This window comes from Neomonachus schauinslandi, chromosome 14 (genome assembly GCF_002201575.2).
Source record: "Neomonachus schauinslandi chromosome 14, ASM220157v2, whole genome shotgun sequence".
NCBI classification, from domain to species: domain Eukaryota; kingdom Metazoa; phylum Chordata; class Mammalia; order Carnivora; family Phocidae; genus Neomonachus; species Neomonachus schauinslandi.
In genome coordinates this window covers 49644110-49662843 of record NC_058416.1, presented here as the reverse complement: position 1 = coordinate 49662843, position 18734 = coordinate 49644110, and the positions used below count along the sequence as shown (strand labels likewise).

The following is an 18734-nucleotide window of genomic DNA, read 5'->3' as shown; positions in this document are numbered from 1 at the left end:
CATAATTCTTCAGGGCCCGAGGATTTTCAGAATGCTAAATGAATATGGCTTCTAGTTAAAGTCACCAGCTGCATTAGTCCCTAACAGGAGAGCCAGCCTGTCCTTTGAAGCTTTGAAGTCAGGCACTGACTTCTCCTCTGTAATCGTGAAAAGTCCAAGATGGCATCTTCTTCCAATAGAAGGCTGTTTCATCTACATTGAAAATCTGCTGTTCAGTGTAGTCACCTTCAGTAATGATCTTAGCCAGATCTTCTGGATCACTTGCTGTAGCTTCTCCATCAGCACTTGCTACTTCACCTTGCACTTTGATGTTATCCTTAAACCTCTGCTAGCTTCAGACTTTTCTCCTGCAGCTTCCTCACCTCTCTCAGCCTTCACAGAATTGAAGAGAGTTAGGGCTTGCTCTGGATTAAGCTTTGGCTTAAAGGGATCTTTTGTGGCTCCTTTGATCTTCTATTCAGACCACTCAAACTTTCTCTGTATCAGCAATAAGGCTGTTTTGGCTTTCTTATCATTCATGTGTTGACTGAAGTAGCACTTTTAATTTCCTTCAAGAACTTTTCCTTTGCATTCACAACATGGCTTACTGTTTGGCACAAGAGGCCTAGCTTTCAGCCTATCATGGCTTTCAACATGCCTTCCTCACTGAGCTTAATCACTTCTAGTTCTTGAGTTAAAGTGAGAGACGTGCAACTCTCCTTTCCCTTGAATACTTAAGCGGTCATTGTTGGTAATTGTTAACTGGCCTCATTTCAATATTGTTGTGTCTCAAAGAATAGAGGCCCATGGAGAGAGAGAGAGATAGGAGAAAGGCTGACAGGTGGAGCAGTCAAAACATACACAACTTTTATCAATTAAGTCTGTGGTCTTTTATGGGTGTGGTTCATGGCACCCCAAAACAATTACAATAGTAACACCAAAGATCGCTGATCAAAGATCACTATAAAATAAATGTAATAATAATGAAAAAGTTTGAAATATTGCAAGAATTACCAAAATGTGACACAGAGACATGAAATGAACAAATGCTGTTGGAAAATAGTGCTAAAAGTCTTGCTCAATGCAGGGCTGCTGTAAATGTTCAATTTATAAAAAATGCAGTATTATCAAAGTGTTAAAAAGCAACGTACAATAAAACACAGTATGCCTATACTTGGGATATATTTACTGAAGCTAAACATATTCTATGGTTCTGCCACTCCTAAGTGTATACCAACAAAATGCATAGGTATGATTAACAAAAAACATGTACAAGAAAATTCCTATAAATGCTATTCATAATAGCCCCCAAATGGAAATAATTACAGTATACACGTTTTACCACAGAATAAATGATAAACCGCAGTGGTCATACATAATAAACGGAATACCACACAGCAAGAAGAACTATTGCCTATACAACAATACAGACAAATCTCATGAACATAAGGGTAATCAAATAAATCAGACGCAAAAGAGTGTTTACTGCATGATTCTATCCATAAAAAGTTAAAAAACAAGCAATCACTAGCCTCAAATGAGCATCAATAAAAATACTGCAATGGACTAACACATATCAAATATATTAAAATCCAGGAGTTTATAAATATATTAAAAAGTGTCACTGGTCATTTTTGGAGGATGGAGGATACTTTGCTAAAAGGAAAGAATCAAGTATTTAACCTTTCTTTTATAAGCTGTTCCTCTATGTAATTATATAAATGATGAGAAATGCTTATTTTTTATAGCAGTATTCCAGGTAACAAATGAATGAGGAATGATAAAAATAGATCATCACAGTTGAAAACTCTTCAATAGACACAGGATCTAAGCAACAATCATTAATGGCTACTAACATCACAAAACAAGACAGCCAGACTTTACCTGCCTCCGGGTGCCTAAATAATACTGCTTACAAGTATTCTTGCCAAAGCCCTACCTGAAATAGATCAAGTCTCTAGAAGTCCCAGCTTAAAGTACCAGAAGGGACAGAGCAACATGGTAATTGACACCAGTAGATGGAATCAGCAAATTCAGATGTTCAATAAAACAAAAAAAACTAATTTCTTCAAATAACAGCAACAACAAAGAATAAAAAAGGGAGGGCAAACCTATAGATAAAAGAAGCCTAAGGGACACATTAATGAAATGCAATGTGCAGACCTTGGTAGGATCCAAATTCAAACAAAATAAATACAAGAACAGCAAGAGATTATGGGACTGCTGGAGAAATGTGAGCACTGACTAGGTATGTTACAATACTGTCATCTTTTTTCCAGGTTTTATAATATTGTGGTTATGTTTTTTAAAGAACCTTTAAGAGATACTGAAATACTTATAAACTAAACAAAGTAATGTCTGAGATTTGCTTCAAAATAATTCAGTGTCAGAGGTCTGGGGTATAAACAAAACAAGACTGGCTGTTAGATGATTATGGAAGCTGGATGCTAGGTACACAGGGGTCATTATAATATTCTACTATGGTATATGTCTGAAATTTTCCAAATTACAAAATTAAGGAAGAAATCAACTAAATGGTAGTTTTAAAATCTTTTTAAAATGGTTAATTTAAAAAATTGATCTTTTTGCATTTCAATCTAAGAATCATTAACTTACTAGATGAAGAGCTTACCATTTCATTTAAAATTTTCATTCCTTCAGGACATTTCAATTTTTGTCCACTTGTTTTGTTTAAGCCTCTACATCCTAGACTTTTGGAAGCTAGCTTTTGTCTGTTACAGCAGCCTTCTTGAAATACTAGTCCAGGTGTTGGCATCAAGCCTCAGCCTGTTTTTCTATAGACATGAAGCTAAGAATGCTTTTTCATTTTTAAAGGGTTGTAAAAGGTAAAAAAGAAGAATATGTAACAGAGATATATATGTGGCCCACAACGCCTAAAATATTTACTACCCAATTATGTTTCAGAAGTCATTTTCCATACATACAAAGAAGCTTCTGCCCACTATGTATACATGGAATACCTTCAACTAAGAAATAATCATGACCTTGTCAGAAGCCCAGCATCACAAATTATGAGAAATTTATACCTGAGGGTCCTGAAATTCCTTATGAACCATAAAAAATTAATGTAGAAACTAAGTTCTTTTTCTACCATGATGCATCTTGGTATGTATATTGAACCTCATGTAAATCGTGTGCATTTTAAATGCATATGAGCTTTGAGTCACATTTAAATAAATTAAAAACTAAGCCGTAAAGGGAGCACTGAAAAAGGATAAACATCAACAATAAAGCATGCTATAAATTTTCCTTAATTTCACCAATATCTAAAAATTAGATTCAGTTAAAATCATTTTTGATGAACATACGGATGATGGTCTCTTCCTTGAAAGCAAAAGCACTTCAAAGTTCAGTCATATCCAGATCACAGACTTAAAGAATTTTAAAATTGGAATGATATGTAAGAGTCACCTATTCTAATTTCCTTGGTTTATAGATACAGAAGGCAGATGAAGTGACTTTCACACAGGTAATAAGCTGTATATAAAAAAGCCTAGAGGGGCATCTGGGTGGTGCAGTCAGATTCTTGGTTTCCACTGGGGTCGTGATCTTAGGGTCTTGGGATCCAGCCCTGCCTTGGGCTCTGTGATAAGCGTGGAGTCTGTTTGGGACACTCTCTCCCACTGACCCTCCCCCCCCCGCACTCTGTCTCTTTCTCAAATAAATAAATAAATCTTTAAAAAAAAAAAAAAAGCCTAGAGAAGCAATTTAAGGAAGTCAAGTATGAAGCTTTTTTAATACATATAATGAGGTTACTTTCTTGGTTATATTCAGATCTATTTTAAGCCTAGTCCCTGAGAAATAAGATTGCACAACACTCAGCTAAAAACCAACGGGAGATCCTAATTTCCGTTTCCATAGTCACAAAAACTGACCCTAACCCCTCTCCACAGAATTATAGCTAATCATCAAGCCCCATGAGACCCCAAACTATGTTCCCATCCTGTGACTAAGGTTAAAAAGACTACCCCTCCCCCAACCTTCCCCTGAGAGTTCTGGCAACTTCCCTGCATATGTTTTGATTAGGTAGTATGAATGCTGTTGCTAATAGGAACAGAAAAATATGTGAGAAGTTGGTAGAGGCAGGCATCTTTTTGAAAACAATAAATTGATTACATTACCATTACCAAAACTGTTCCTTTACTATTAGTTACATTCAATCTTTTTCCTTTTAGATTCATAAAGACTGCTGATATCTGTAGTCCTAACCTTCCCAAGAACCTAATCCTTTACTCGTAAGGGGATTCTATTTCTGTAATTGAGTTTCTATTTCTGCCAACGATGCAAAAGGAATTCCCAGGTTTCAATAGTGATAATCTTCTCTCTGGATTAGTCCCACTTTGAGTAAGGCTTTTGTGAATTAGGCACATTTTAAAATTCTCAGTAATCCAGCCATAAAATTGGAAATACCATATTACCGACCTCAGAGGGGTGCCTGTCAGAGTGAAGAACTTACAATGTGATAGAAAAGCAAGCATTATCCTGAAAGAGAAAGAAACCACTTCCAGTTTCACCAAGGTCACTTTCTTTCTTTCTTTTTTTTTTTGAGAGAGAGTGCATGTGAGGGGAAAGGTTACAGGGAGAGGGAGAGACAGAATCTCAAGCAGGCTCCAGACCCAGCGCAGAGCCCAACGCAGGGCTCGATCTCATGACCTTGAGATCATGACCTGCGCCAAAATCATGAGTCAGATGCTTAACGGACTGAGCCACCCAGGCGCCCAAGATCATTTTCTTTGAGAATATCATCAAAAATATATTACTTTATTAGAGGGGCGCCTGGGTGGCTCAGTCGTTAAGCGTCTGCCTTCGGCTCAGGTCATGATCTCAGGGTCCTGGGATCAAGCCCCGCGTCGGGCTCCCCGCTCAGCGGGAAGCCTGCTTCTCCCTCTCCCACTCCCCCTGCTTGTGTTCCCTCTCTCGCTGTGTCTCTCTCTGTCAAATAAATAAAATCTTAAAAAAAAAAAAAATATATATATATATATATTACTTTACACTTAGAAATGATTAGTATGGTAAATGTTTCTAGCCACATTAACATTAACTTTTAAAAACTATCTTCCATTGAAAAACAAAATGTGTTATGCACACAGTGGAATATTATTCATCCTTAAAAAGGAAGAAAAATTCTTCTTTCTCTTTAAATTTTAATTTTTTAAACTGAAGTATAATTACAGTGTTATAATAGTTTCCAGTATATAATATAATGATTCTACAATTCTATACATTACTGTGCTCATTGGTAAGTGTGCTCTTAATCTCCTTCACCTATGTCACTTACCTCCCCCTGGCAACGACCAGTTTGTTCTGTATTTAAGTGCCAATTTTTTGTCTGTCTCTTTTTTGTTTCTTCTTTTGTTTCTTAAATTCCACATATGAGTGAAATCATATGGTATTTGTCTTTCTCTGACCGACTTATTTCAATTAGCATTATACCCTCTAGGTCTATTCATCTTGTCATGAATGGCCAAGATCTCATTCTTTTTCATGGCTGAGTAATTATTCCATTGTGTGTGTGTATGTATATACACACACCACATCCTCTTTATCCATTCATCTATGGAGGGACACTTGGGTTACTTCCGTATCTTGGCTATTGTAAATGTTGCAATAAACATAGGGGCACATATATCTTTTTCAAATTAGTGTTTTTGTATTCTATGGGTAAATACCAAGTAGTAGAATTACTGGATCATATAATAATTCTATTTTTTTCTTTTCTTTTTTTTTTTTTAAGATTTATTTTAGAAAGAGAGAGCAAGCATGGGGGAGAGGGAGAGGAAGGGGCAGAGGGAGCCGGAGAGAGAGAATCCCCAGCAGACTAAGCCACCCAGGTGCCCCTAGTAATTCTATTTTTAATTTTCTGAGGAACTTCCACACTGTCTTCCACAGTGTCTGCACCAATTTGCATTCCCACCAAAGGTGGGAGAGGCGCAGGAGGGATCCTTTTTCTCTCCACATCTAAAAAAGAAGAAAATTCTGATACATGTTACGACATGGGTGAATCTTGAAGATATTACGCTAAGGGGAAAAAACAGAGATACAAAAGAATAAATATTGTATGACTCCTCTTTTATGAGACAGTAAAATTAACAGAGTAGGATGGTGGTTACCAGGGGCTGAAAGGAGGGAGAAGGGGGAGTTATTATTTAATGGGTATAGAGTTTTAGTTTGGGATGATAAAAAGGTTCTGAAGATGGATAGTAGCGATGGTTGCACACAAATGTGATTGGACTTTATGCCACTGAACTGTACACTTAAAAATGGCTAAAAGAGTAAATTTTATGTTATGTATATTTTACCACAGTAAGAAAAAATATTACCTTGAAGGTCTCCAATCATCTCAGAATCATGACCTCTGTCTCTTCGTTCAGCTTCTAATACAGCTTGCAGCTGGTAATAGTCCTTGTCCGTCTGTGTCTTGGAATTCTCTAAAATTCTATTTCTCTCCTGCAATTCTCTGTTTAGGGACTCTAGCTGACTAACTGACTTACTCATCTCTGTGTGACTCTTCCTTAATCTTACGGCTGTGTCTGATTCTGTTCTAAGTAAGTCATTGGCTTCTTCTAGCTATTAAAAAAAAAAAGAGCAAGAAAATAGGTTTTTGACCAAAATACCAACTTATTTTAATTAATTATAATTAAAAAAAAATCTTATTCCAAAAACTCACCTGCTTTTGTAATTGTGCCAGCTTCTCATTAGCAAGCTGTGAATTTTGACTTACTTTCTTTAAGTCTTCCAACTGATCCTTTAATGTAGAAACTAGAAAATGAAGGGGGAAAAAATGTAGAAATTAGAAAGTTATCATAGAGGAAACATATAAATCCCTTTAAAAAAACGAAATTTAGTCTTAGGCCACAGTCAGCTATATTAGGTCCACTCCCAAAGTCAAATTTCATCATGGAAGTACTTATATTTAAATTCAACAGTAGAGAATGTAACGGATTTGTTTCCAGTGTTGTAATATTTCAAATTTTTATATTCCCTTAATAAGGTCAATCTATTAGTGAAACATTATAAACCCAGTTTTATTAGCATTATTTATTTTTTTGAATAGCACAAATCTTTGAAAAGTTCAATATCTGAAAAAATGGGTCAAAATTCAAAAGGTACCAAATGGTCTGTGGTGTAGACTATGCCTTCCTCCCTCCATGGTCTCAGTCCCTCTACCTCTCCTCCCCAAGAAACAACTACTACTTAATTCTTACATATTCTTCCTAAGACAGTGTCTATATCTATACCCTAAAACATAAAAACACAAACATTAATAAGTTTTCACATGCATTTCTATACACACATACACATATTTAAGCATGTCTAGATAAGCACTCGTTTTAAACAATCTGTACTGTTTTTTTCACTTAAAGATACATCTTAGACATAATGCTATAAATATCTTGTTTATGTATCAGTGTGCATGTGCACAAGTGCATACATAAAATAAATTCCTAGAAATGAAATCACTGGATCAAAGGGTATAGAAAACTATTTTAAATGTATTTCTAACACTAATATGAAAACACATGAAATTTTAGTTAATAATTCTCAAATGGCTGCTTGTTAGATGGAAGTGCCTAGAGAGCTTATAAAAAATACCAAGGCCCAGGCCACATGTCTAGATCAATTAAATTAGAATTGCCAGAGCTTAGGCATCAGGAGTCTTTAAAGCTTCCCAAGAGACTCCAAGGTGCATACAAGGATGAAAATCACTCTTCTAGTGTGATTTCTACTGACTTTAATATGTTATACATTTATCTTGGGACATGGGTAATTAGTTCAGAGGTGCCTTAGGATTGTGGCTTCAAAAATGTATCATAGGCCCTAAATTTAAGACAACCTCATGACAAAGACCTTCAAGGACAGTGTTAGAAATTCCAGTGCTTTTCAAAAATTGTAACAATTCACCTTCATTTTCTACATTCCTCCTCTTCTCATTTTCCTGTTCTGCTTTTCTCTGGTACTCATTAATTCTATGCTGTAGCAACATTTTCTCCTTCTCAATCTGAGAAACTGTAGATTCTAGGTTTCTTCTTTGATTCCCCTGAAAACATTAGGATACAAGTGACCATTGCAAATTAAACTCTTCATTTATTTAGAGGAATACTGTGTACTTTAAGAATAAAACACACAAAGACTTAAGATGGATTTTTTTTGTTTCAAAATCAGAAAGTACCTGCTAACAACAACTTTCTAAGAATAGAATTAGCTAGCCTTATAAGAAGATAGAATCCCAGATATGGAAATTTTTTTTTTTTTTTAAAGATTTTATTTATTCATTTGAGAGAGAGAATGAGAGAGAGCACATGAGAGGGGGGAGGGTCAGAGGGAGAAGCAGACTCCCTGCTGAGCAGGGAGCCTGACGCGGGACTCGATCCCGGGACTCCAGGAATCCTGACCTGAGCCGAAGGCAGTCGCTTAACCAACTGAGCCACCCAGGCGCCCCAGATATGGAAATTTTTCAGATTTTTAAATCCATGAATATAAAAAACAACCTTACAAATCTTATCAGAGAGCTGCTTTATTAGTTTAAGATGACCAGATTACATTATATTACCAATATTTTGGTTGATTTACAATCCTAAAGATATAAATATGAAAGATAATACTTACACATTTGATAACTAAATGGTGTAGAGCTCAAATGGTACCAAACGCTAGTGTGTGCAGTAAGTTCATTAGTCTCCGTGTGTCTCCCTTAATCCTCTTCCTGTCTCAACAACAACTTACCTTTTTAAAATGTTCTATGTATCTACCTACCAATGCATATTAAAAAGTAATGAAGGAAATACTTATTTTAGAACATGAAACCACATGAGAGGGGAGAGTTAAAGAAAAAAAATACCCAACCCTCACAACTTAAAAATTTATATTGTTTCTGAGTTACCACTTCTAGCATATTTTGCTTTTGATGCTTCATTTTTATCTTTAAGACTCCACACTGGGAAAACCTCCTTTTACTGTGTTTTTCTGGACTTTCCCATCATCAAGCAAAACTCATGTTTTAAGTAAAATGCTGTTAGATTTAGTAAAATTTGCGGAGATCATCCAAGGTCTTCCCAATTCTAAGATTTTATCATCTAACTTTTTTTTCATTTTTAAATTTTGAAATAATTACACATTTCAGGAGGTCGCAAAGATAGTACTAAGAGGTTTCATGTACTCTTCCACTCAGTTTCCCCTAACAGATACATTTTATGTAACAACAGTACAGTAACAAAATGGAGGGGTTTAAAGTGTGTGTAGTTCTGTTATTTCAGCTCATGTATAGATTCACGTAACCATCACCACCCGTCCCACCCGTCAAGATACAGAACTGTTTTATCAGCACAACCAACTCCTTCCAGCCAGCCACTACTTATAGCTGCACACATCACCCTTCTCCCACCAGCCATATCCCCGGCCTCCATCTGTATAATTCTGTCATTTTTTGAGAATGTTATATTAATGGAATCATACAGTATGGACCTTTTGGGACCGGCTTTTTACACTCAATATAATGCCCATGAGATCCATCCAAGTTGTGTTTTACCAATAGTTCATGCCTTTTTGTTGCTGCCTAGTACTCCAATGTATAGATATATCAAAGTTGGTTCAACCATTCACCTATGGTAGGACATTTTGATTATTTCTAGTTTTTGGCTATTACAAATAAGGCTACTATGAACAGTAGTATACAGGTTTTTTGAGGATATAAGTTTTCATTTTTTCTGGGATAAATGCCCAATAGTGCAATTGCTGGGTCGCCTGGTAGTTGCATATTTAGTATTTTAGGAAACTGCCAAAATACTTTCCAGATTGGCTGTACAATTTTACATTCCCGTCTATAATGTATGAGGGAACCAGTTTCCCTATATTCTTGCCAGTTTTGGTACTGTGCTATTTTTTATTCTACTTGCTCTAATGATTATAAAATGATATCTCATAGTGGTTTTATTTGCATTTCCCTCATGGTTAATGATGTTGAGCATCTTTTCATGTGCTTTTTATCCACTCTGTCTTCTGCCAATTTTCAAATGGGATTATTTATTTACTGTTGAGCTTTAGAGTTCTTTAAATAGTCTAAATAGATTCCTTTGTGAGATACGTAGTTTGCAAATTTTTTTTTCCAATCTATATCTTGTCATTTCATCTTCTTATCATGGTCTTTCACAGAACAAATACTGTTAATTCTGATGAAGTCCAATTTGTTGAATTATTTTCCTTATGTGGATGTTTGTGGTGTCATGTCTAAGAACTTTTCACCAAGCTGTAAGTCTCAAGGATTTTTCACTTATTTTTTTCCTAGAAGTTTTGTTTTTATGTTCACCTTTAAATATATGACCCATCTTGAATTAATTTTTACATAAAATGTGAGACTTGAGGTTCATATCTTGGTCTATGAATATCTAATTACTCCAAGCACCACTTGTTAAAAATTGCTTTTGCACCTTTGTAAAAAATCAGTAGGCTGGGGCGCCTGGGTTAGGCGACTGCCTTCGGCTCAAGTCATGATCCTGGAGTCCCTGGATCGAGTCCCGCATCGGGCTCCCTGCTCAGCAGGGAGTCTGCTTCTCCCTCTGACCCTCCCCCCTCTCATGTGCTCTCTCTCTCTCTCAAATAAATAAATAAAATATTTAAAAAAAAAAATCAGTAGGCTGTAAATGAGGGATACCGATCTGTGGTTTTCTTTGTAGTACTCTCTTGGTGAGATTTGGTTATCTGGGTAATTCTAGTTTCATAAAACTCACTGGGGAGTGTTCCCTTCTTTTATATATCCTGGAACAGATAGTGTAGAAATGGTATTAATTCTCCTTAAAACATTTAGTCAAACTCTCTAATAACACCACCTGGTTCTGGAGATTAGTTTTTGGGAAACTTTTTTATTTTTATTTTTTTTAAAGACTTATTTGAGAGAGAGAGAGAGAAAGAGTGTGCACGTGTGCGACCTGGTAGGGGGAGAGGCAGAAGGAGAGAATCTTCAAGCAGACTCTCCACTGAGCATGGAGCCCTACGTGAAGCTCAATCCCACAACCCATGAGTTTACGACATAAGCCAAAACCAAGAGTTGGCTGCTTAACCACTGAGCCACCCAGGCACCCCTACTTTTTGGGAAACTTTTAAATTATGAATTCACTTCAATAGTTATATAGGGCTATTCAAATAATCTATTTCACATTGTCTGAGTTGTGGTATTTTGTACTTTTGGAGGAACTAGTCCATTTTACCTAAATTTCACACTTACATGTTCAGGATTGTTTGTAGTATTCCTTTATAATCCTTTTGATTATCTGTAGGGACTCTAGTGATATGCCTGCCCTGTTTTATTCCTGATACTGATCATTTATGTCCCCCCTTTTTTTTTTATCAATCTTGCTGGAGGTCTGTCAATTTTCCAAACAGCTGGCTTTTTGTTTTCATTGATTTTCTGTATTGTTTTTATTTTCAATTCCATTGATCTCTGCTCTTATCTTTATTTCCCCTTCCTTCTTCTTGCTTTGGGTTTATTTTGCTCTTCTACATTCTTGAGGTAGGAGCTTAGATGACTGATTTGAGATTTTTCATCTTTTTTAATGTGTGCCTTTAGTGTATAAATTTCCCTTAAGCACTATGTCAGCTGCATCCCACAAATTTTGATGTTTTATTTTTATTGTTCAAGTATTTTTTTAAAGATGAAGAACCATAACTTATTTTATTATTGAGGTATAGTTGACACACAATGTTATGTTAGTTTCAGGTGTACAACACAGCAATTTGACAGTTCTCAATGTAAGTGTAGTCACCATACACATTATTACAATATTACTGGCTATATTCCCTATGCCATACATTTTATCTTCATGATTTATTTATTTTATAACTGGAAGTTTGTATCTCTTAATCCTCTTCACCTACTACTTCACCCATATGCCCAGCAACCATCAGTTTGTTCTCTGTATTTAAGAGTCTGTTTTTTTGTTTTGTTTTCTAGATTCCACATATAAGTGAAATTATATAGTATCTGTCTTTCTCTGTCTGCCTTATTTCACTTAGCATAAAAACCCTCTGAGACCATGTATGGTGTTGCAAATGGCAAGATTTCATTCTTTTTATAAGCCATAACTCTTTTTTTTTTTTTTTTTTTTAAAGATTTTTTTTTTTTATTTGAGACAGAGAGAATGAGAGACAGAGAGCATGAGAGGGAGGAGGGTCAGAGGGAGAAGCAGACTCCCCGCTGAGCAGGGAGCCCGATGCGGGACTCGATCCCGGGACTCCAGGATCATGACCTGAGCCGAAGGCAGTCGCTTAACCAACTGAGCCACCCAGGCGCCCTATAAGCCATAACTCTTTAACATAACCTTATGAGGGGGCACCTGGGTGGCTCAGTCTGCTTCTCTCCCTCTCCTTCTGCCCCTCCTCCTGCTCATGCTTTCTCTAATAAACAAATAAATCTTAAAAAAAAACATAAACTTTATGAGACATAATTAACATTCCAACATATTCTTTCACTCCCCTTAAGACTTACTCTTTGACCCATGGATTATTTAGAACTGTGCTGTTTAGTTTCCATATGTTTGCAGATTTGCCCGATATCTGTTAGTCATTCTAGTTTGATTACATTTTGGTCAGAGAACACACTCTGTGATTTAAATTTTTTTTTTAATTTGTAGAAGTTTGTTCAGGATGTGCTCTATGTTGGTATGTACTCTTTGAGTGCTTGAAAAGAATGTGTATTTTACTGCTGTTGGGTGCAGGGTTCTAGAACTGTTAAAAAGATCTTGTTGGTTGATGGTGTGGTTGAGTTCTCCTGTATATTTGCAGATTTTCTGTCTATAGAATGATAGTGGAGTCTCTAACAGTAATTGTGGATTTGTCTATCTTTTCAGTTTTATCAGCTTTTATTTCACATATTTTGTAGCTCTGCTATTTGGTGGATACAAATTTATGAATGCTACGTCTTCTTAGTGGATTGATCTTAACTTTAATCTAGCATACCATATTTTATCTGTTTTTTAGAAATGAAATATCCAAAGCTGAGGATTTGCAAAATGGATTTCTTACATACTTAGAGCTAAATAAGTAGTGCTAAGTACACACTGACCAATCGCAAGTTGGTGAAATATACATATTTGTATTACATGTGTATGTATGTATGTATTTGTATGTATTTTATGTATATGCATATCCAAAGCTACAAATGAAAAAAACAAAAAACAAGACATTGACAAATACTATTCCTTAAGAACAGAGAAAATTAAGACAGCACAAAAACCACTAGAAAGACTAAATCTAAAAAAAAAAAAAAAAAAAGAAAAAAAAAAAAAAGGCAAAAAAAAAAAAATTTTTTTAAATAAAACAAAAAAAAAACCACTAGAAAAAATAAAACTAAAAAAAAAAAAAAAAAACGGAAGAAATCAATAAGGCTATAGAAAGTATATTTCTTTTCAGGGTACTCTTCATACACATAGTGGAAAGACAGTATAAGCTGATCAAAAGGAAGACAATGTATTATATATTTGCAAACAAACATCTGAATCATATGTTTCCCTAGTAAAAACTTCCTGTGGGGTGCCTGGGTGGCTCAGTCGTTAAGCATCTGCCTTCGGCTCAGGTCACGATCCCAGAGTCCTGGGATCGAGCCCCACATCAGGCTCCCTGCTCCATGGGAAGCCTGCTTCTCCCTCTCCCACTCCCCCTGCTTGTGTTCTGTCTCTCACTGTGTCTCTCTCTGTCAAATAAATAAATAAAATCTTTAAAAAAAAAACCAAAAAACTTCTTGCTAGGTGACCATGGAAAACATGAGTAATTCTAAAATCAATACATTTCCCATTTCATCACATAAAATTATGTTAATGTCGGTCCTTTTAAAAAGGATTTTTTTTTACAATTTAAAATTGTACTCTTTCCTCTTTCCTATTTGTCTTTTTCTGCTGTAGTTCCAGATCCTATTTGATTCTCTTGCTCCTTTCTCAAATGTTAAGAACCACTGAAATGAAATTTATGTACTAAAATTTCAACATGGTTCTAGAATAAAAGTACATATACAAAGGAAACTAAAATATAATCTAATCTGTATCATTTAAACCTGCAGTTCCTAAGTAAGGCCTTCATCACAGTTCTTTGACTCTCTATTTCAACCTATAAAGTTTAAATGCAATTTTCTTAGAAAACAAAACAATCTGAAAAAAGAAAAAACTCTCAAAAAAGGAAACTTCTGATTAGAAAACAAAAAGTACCTCTTCATCCAATTCTTTCATTATCTTGTCTAGTTTTATGTTTGAAGTTCTGTAAAAACAAAAGCAGTATAGATTAGAAATATGTTTATTTTTTATTGCCCAGTGGTGGAACACCACATTCCTTACTTTCCCATTTAACTAAGATGTCTTAACATCTTTGGTGCTGTGGATTCCTTTGGCAGTCTGGTGAAGCCTATGGCCTTTTCTCAGAATAATATATTTTAAAACGTAAAATAAAATATAGGATTAAAAACAAGCCAAAAATATATTAAAATTCAGTCTTAAATTTTAAAAATGTATGGGGGCAACTGGGTAGCTCAGTTGGTTAAGCATCTGACTTTTGATTTTGCCTCAGGTCATGATCTCAAGGTTGTGAGGCTGAGCCCTGTGTCAGGCTCTGCACTAGGCGTGGAGCCTGTTTAAGACCACCCCCACCCCCCACACTCGCACACAGGTTCTCTCTCCTTTAAATAAATGAATGAATAAATAAATAAATAAATAAAATGTATGATTCAGTAATATGTGTGTTTCTTTATTAACTCATTAAACCACAAGATCTAGCGGTAGTAATTTCAAAGTAGTGATGAGCACAAATGATATTTAGAGATAACAACCATAATACATGAAAATATTTATGGTATCAGTAATAAAAAATCCACAGCTACTGCTAATAAATGTAGATTATTGCTTTTGTTCACAGTGGAAGGAAATGCTGAATTTTCATTATACGTTATGGAAAACACTCACTTTTTCTCATCCAAGTTTAAGAACCCTGAATTCCATCCATGCACCCTCTGGAGGAGGTCTATGGATTCCAGGTTAAGGATCCCTGAATCACTCATGCAATATTTGATAATAAACAAAAATTAGCTATTTAAACTTTATACAAGATTAAATAAGGAAGGGCAAGGTGGCATATATAACTGGGAGTAAATGTATCACGGAACAACCTAGTCAAAAAGTTGAGATAAATTGAAAGTGTATTTATTATCTCCATCACAATTTGTTTTCTTTGGCTCTGAACACAACCCTAAGCTTCAAATCTGCATGTACAATGTTTTACATGGATGCTTCAAATACCTCACTCAGCATGCCCAAAATGTTATTCCCTCTGCTCCACACCCTTACCCATAATATCAGTTTGTTTTTACTCTAGGTATCCCTAAGAAAGGACATAACCTAGGAATCATCCTTGACTCATCTTCCTCCTTCATTTCCATTAAGTTGAATAAATGTGAAGTGCTGCCAACTAACCAGAGTTCTTTTTAAAAAGAAAATGTTACCAGTTTTTTACTTAGTTTAATAACTTTCAAGGTTTTTCCATCATCTTCAGGATACATTCCAAATTCCTTAGCTTGTCAAAAACAAAGTCCTCTAAGACCTAGATTCTGTCAACCTTACCACCCCCCATCTCAGGCTTCCCTTCTCTCCCCAACACTCTCCTACCATTACAGGCCACTTTGACCATTCCTACTTCTTCCTCGAATCGATACCCTACACTGCCACTATCACTAGTTTAATTTTGGATGAAGAAACTTCTCAACATATTTATTTCCATTTCTTCCCCTTATTTCCGTATTTCATACTTAGAAATTCTAGAAATTTGCTTATATGTGTTTTTCTGAGAAAAGTTTGTATTATATACTTAAGTATTTAATCTATCAGGAATGGTATGAAATGAGACTTTTACTTGTTTCCTCCTTGGCCCAGTCACAAAATTGCCAGTTTTCCCAATTCCATTTGTTGAATACTTAATCTCTGCATTACCTCTGTAATACCACCCACAAAAATATAAAAGTTGTTTGTAGTTAATAAATAACTCAACATTGTGCTAGGTTATTTCAAATAATTTTGATTATATATTTCATAAATATACAGATTCTTATTAGATTTAATGAATTTTAACATTTAATAACATTTACATTTTAGAAAGCACCTTATTTAAAGATTTTATTTATCTGACAGAGAGAGAGACACAGCTAGAGAGGGGGAGTGGGAGAGGGAGAAGCAGGCTTCCTGCTGAACAGGGAGCCCGATGTGGGGCTCGATCCCAGGACCCTGGGACCATGACCCGAGCCGAAGACAGATGCTTAACAACTGAGCCACCCAGGTGACCCTAGAAAGCACTTTATTTAATGTAAACTAATTTGCCCTTTCAGTCAGCTAATTAAAATGGCAGAGAAAAGTAATAAATCAGGCATTAAGTGAATCAGCATTATAGTTTTTTAATAAAGACTGCCAGAAGCAAATGCACTTTAAATATTCTGAGGACAATATGTCTATAACTAACGCCAACATGAATATTACTTTCCAATTCTAGCCAAGACGTTCTTCATTGAATGTGTATAAGCAGCAACCTTTGTATCTCCACCTCATTTCCAATTACTTTTCAAGTGTTTTATAGAGGGCAAGTTTTAAAATAAGTATGTGCTATACAATTTTTAATGTTAAAAACATATAAAGTACACTCTCACCTGCACTTCTGCTCCATTTCATCTTTTAATTGCATTTCATTATGCAGCTGTTCTTCCAGCTTATAAATTGTTTTTTGCAAATTTTCCTGCTTTAATTAAAAACAAAACAAAGCAAAACTCATCCTACTAAGAATGTTCATAGAGAACTTAAAAATAACAAATTTATGTTACCATTCTACATCTGTTCAAGAGGGAGTTACCTGGTTCAATCTTACCCTTTTTCTTTCTATCTGAAATTACTATTAGCTTAATAAGCATTTTCTCAACACCTAGAAATGTGTCAGGCACTATAGTAGGCATTAGTAATATAAAAAATTAAGAAGATTTGGTCCCTGTGCTCGTGAAGCTAAGAATTAAATAGAGGGGCACAGAGGAATAGAAATAGGAGGAATAGAACATACAATAATCCAAAGACATACACACAAATATTAGAATATAATGTGGTGATGATAAGGTTATATATGAGGTGTCCTGAAGGAGGGAATTCTGCCAGGAAAATGTAATGTTTGAGATCGGACCTACAAGATGAAGATATTTACTAAGTGGAGAAGGTGGTAGAAAAGAGGCATTTTAGCCAGAATGAATGAGTTCAAAAGTAGAGAAGCAGAAGAAAATATGATATATTTGTAAATGGGAAGAAATCAAGAGCACAGAACGTAATAGAGAGAATGAGTCTCATAAAATCTGAAAAGGTGAGTGAGACCATGATTTTTGTATGCAAAAATTGTAGTTAGGGACTTTAACCTATAAGCATTTTATTTTAATTTATTTTTTTAAAGATTTTTTAAATTTATTTGACAGAGACACAGCGAGAGAGAGAACACAAGCAGGGGGAGTGGGAGAGGGAGAAGCAGGCTTCCTGCAGAGCAGCGAGCCTGATGCGGGGCTCGATCCCAGGGCCCTGGGATCATGACCTGAGCCGAAGGCAGATGCTTAACGAATGAGCCACCCAGGTGCCCCAACCTACAAGCATTTTAAAAAGGGAAACAACATAGTACCTCACTTCAGTAACAGTTAGGTGAACAGAGTAGAGGGTAGACAAATTCTAATCAAAGTAACCAGTTAACAGGCTTTTGAGACAGTTCAGGCAAAAGAGTATATAGGTTTGATATGAGGCAGAGGCTACAGGAACAAAGAGGAGGAAATGGATAACTGTGTCAGTCAGAAGGTAGAATTTATAACCTAACAACTGATTAGAAATAAGAGATGATAAAGTACAGCACAGGGAATATAGTCAATAACATTATAATAACAATGTATGGTGACAGTTGGTAACTAAGCTTATTGTAGTGAGCATCGAGTAATGTACAGAATTGTCAAGTCATTATGTTGTATACCTAGAACTAACGTACCACTGTATGTCAACTATACTTCAATAATACAAAAATTTGAAAGATCAAAGTAGTATTATTAAAAAAAAATCAACATAAGAAAAAAAGAAAGGCAGAAAGAAAGAAAAGGAAGGCAGGCAGGCAGGAAGGAAAAAGAAAGAAGAGCGCAACAGATTACCATACGAAAGATAGGGAACACAATAAGAACTGCTGGGGAGGGGATAGAGAGAGGAGAACTATGAATTTAGCTCTGGCCTAGGGTAAGAACTGAGAAGCACAAGAAGAGAAATCCAGTCAGAGAGAGAGAGAGGAGATACAGGTCTGGAGTTTAGAGGAACAAGCTGCACATAAACAAGATTACCTATAGAAAATGAGCAGAAAGCAAAGATCAGAATCATCTTGAGAAACATTTAACAACTAAAGGGGAGGGAAGGAGGGAAGAAGGGGAAGAGATCCTGCACAAGGGATTGAAAATAAAACCTAAAGCGGTGGGAAGAAAACAGAAGGAAATAATGGGAACATGAAAGAGTTATGGAAGTTCCAAGGAGGAGGGATTAATCAGTGTCATTTGCAGCAAAAAAGAAAATTAAGATAGGAATGAAAATTATTCATTCTATTTGTCAATTGCAAAGCTGTTCATTAGCATCTTTGCTGGAAGGCTTTAAAGGAAGAGTTGAAAATTAAATTTGTCGACTTTTCTATTTATCTCTACGTTAACAGAAACAGTGGAGACACCAAAG

The 18734-nt window shown here is 35.6% G+C and overlaps 1 protein-coding gene across 1 annotated transcript in view; it reads right to left on the bottom strand.

The window, feature by feature from the left end:
- Positions 1 to 18734, bottom strand: part of ROCK1 (Rho associated coiled-coil containing protein kinase 1) — a 153119-nt gene that overhangs the window by 51166 nt on the left and 83219 nt on the right. Inside the window, exons 12-16 of the mRNA XM_044921234.1 lie at positions 16664 to 16752; positions 14190 to 14238; positions 7903 to 8038; positions 6668 to 6759; positions 6321 to 6567 (exon numbers count right to left, since the gene is read on the bottom strand). Of these exons, the coding sequence (XP_044777169.1) occupies positions 6321 to 6567; positions 6668 to 6759; positions 7903 to 8038; positions 14190 to 14238; positions 16664 to 16752 (613 nt within the window). The remainder of the gene's footprint in view (positions 1 to 6320; positions 6568 to 6667; positions 6760 to 7902; positions 8039 to 14189; positions 14239 to 16663; positions 16753 to 18734) is intronic.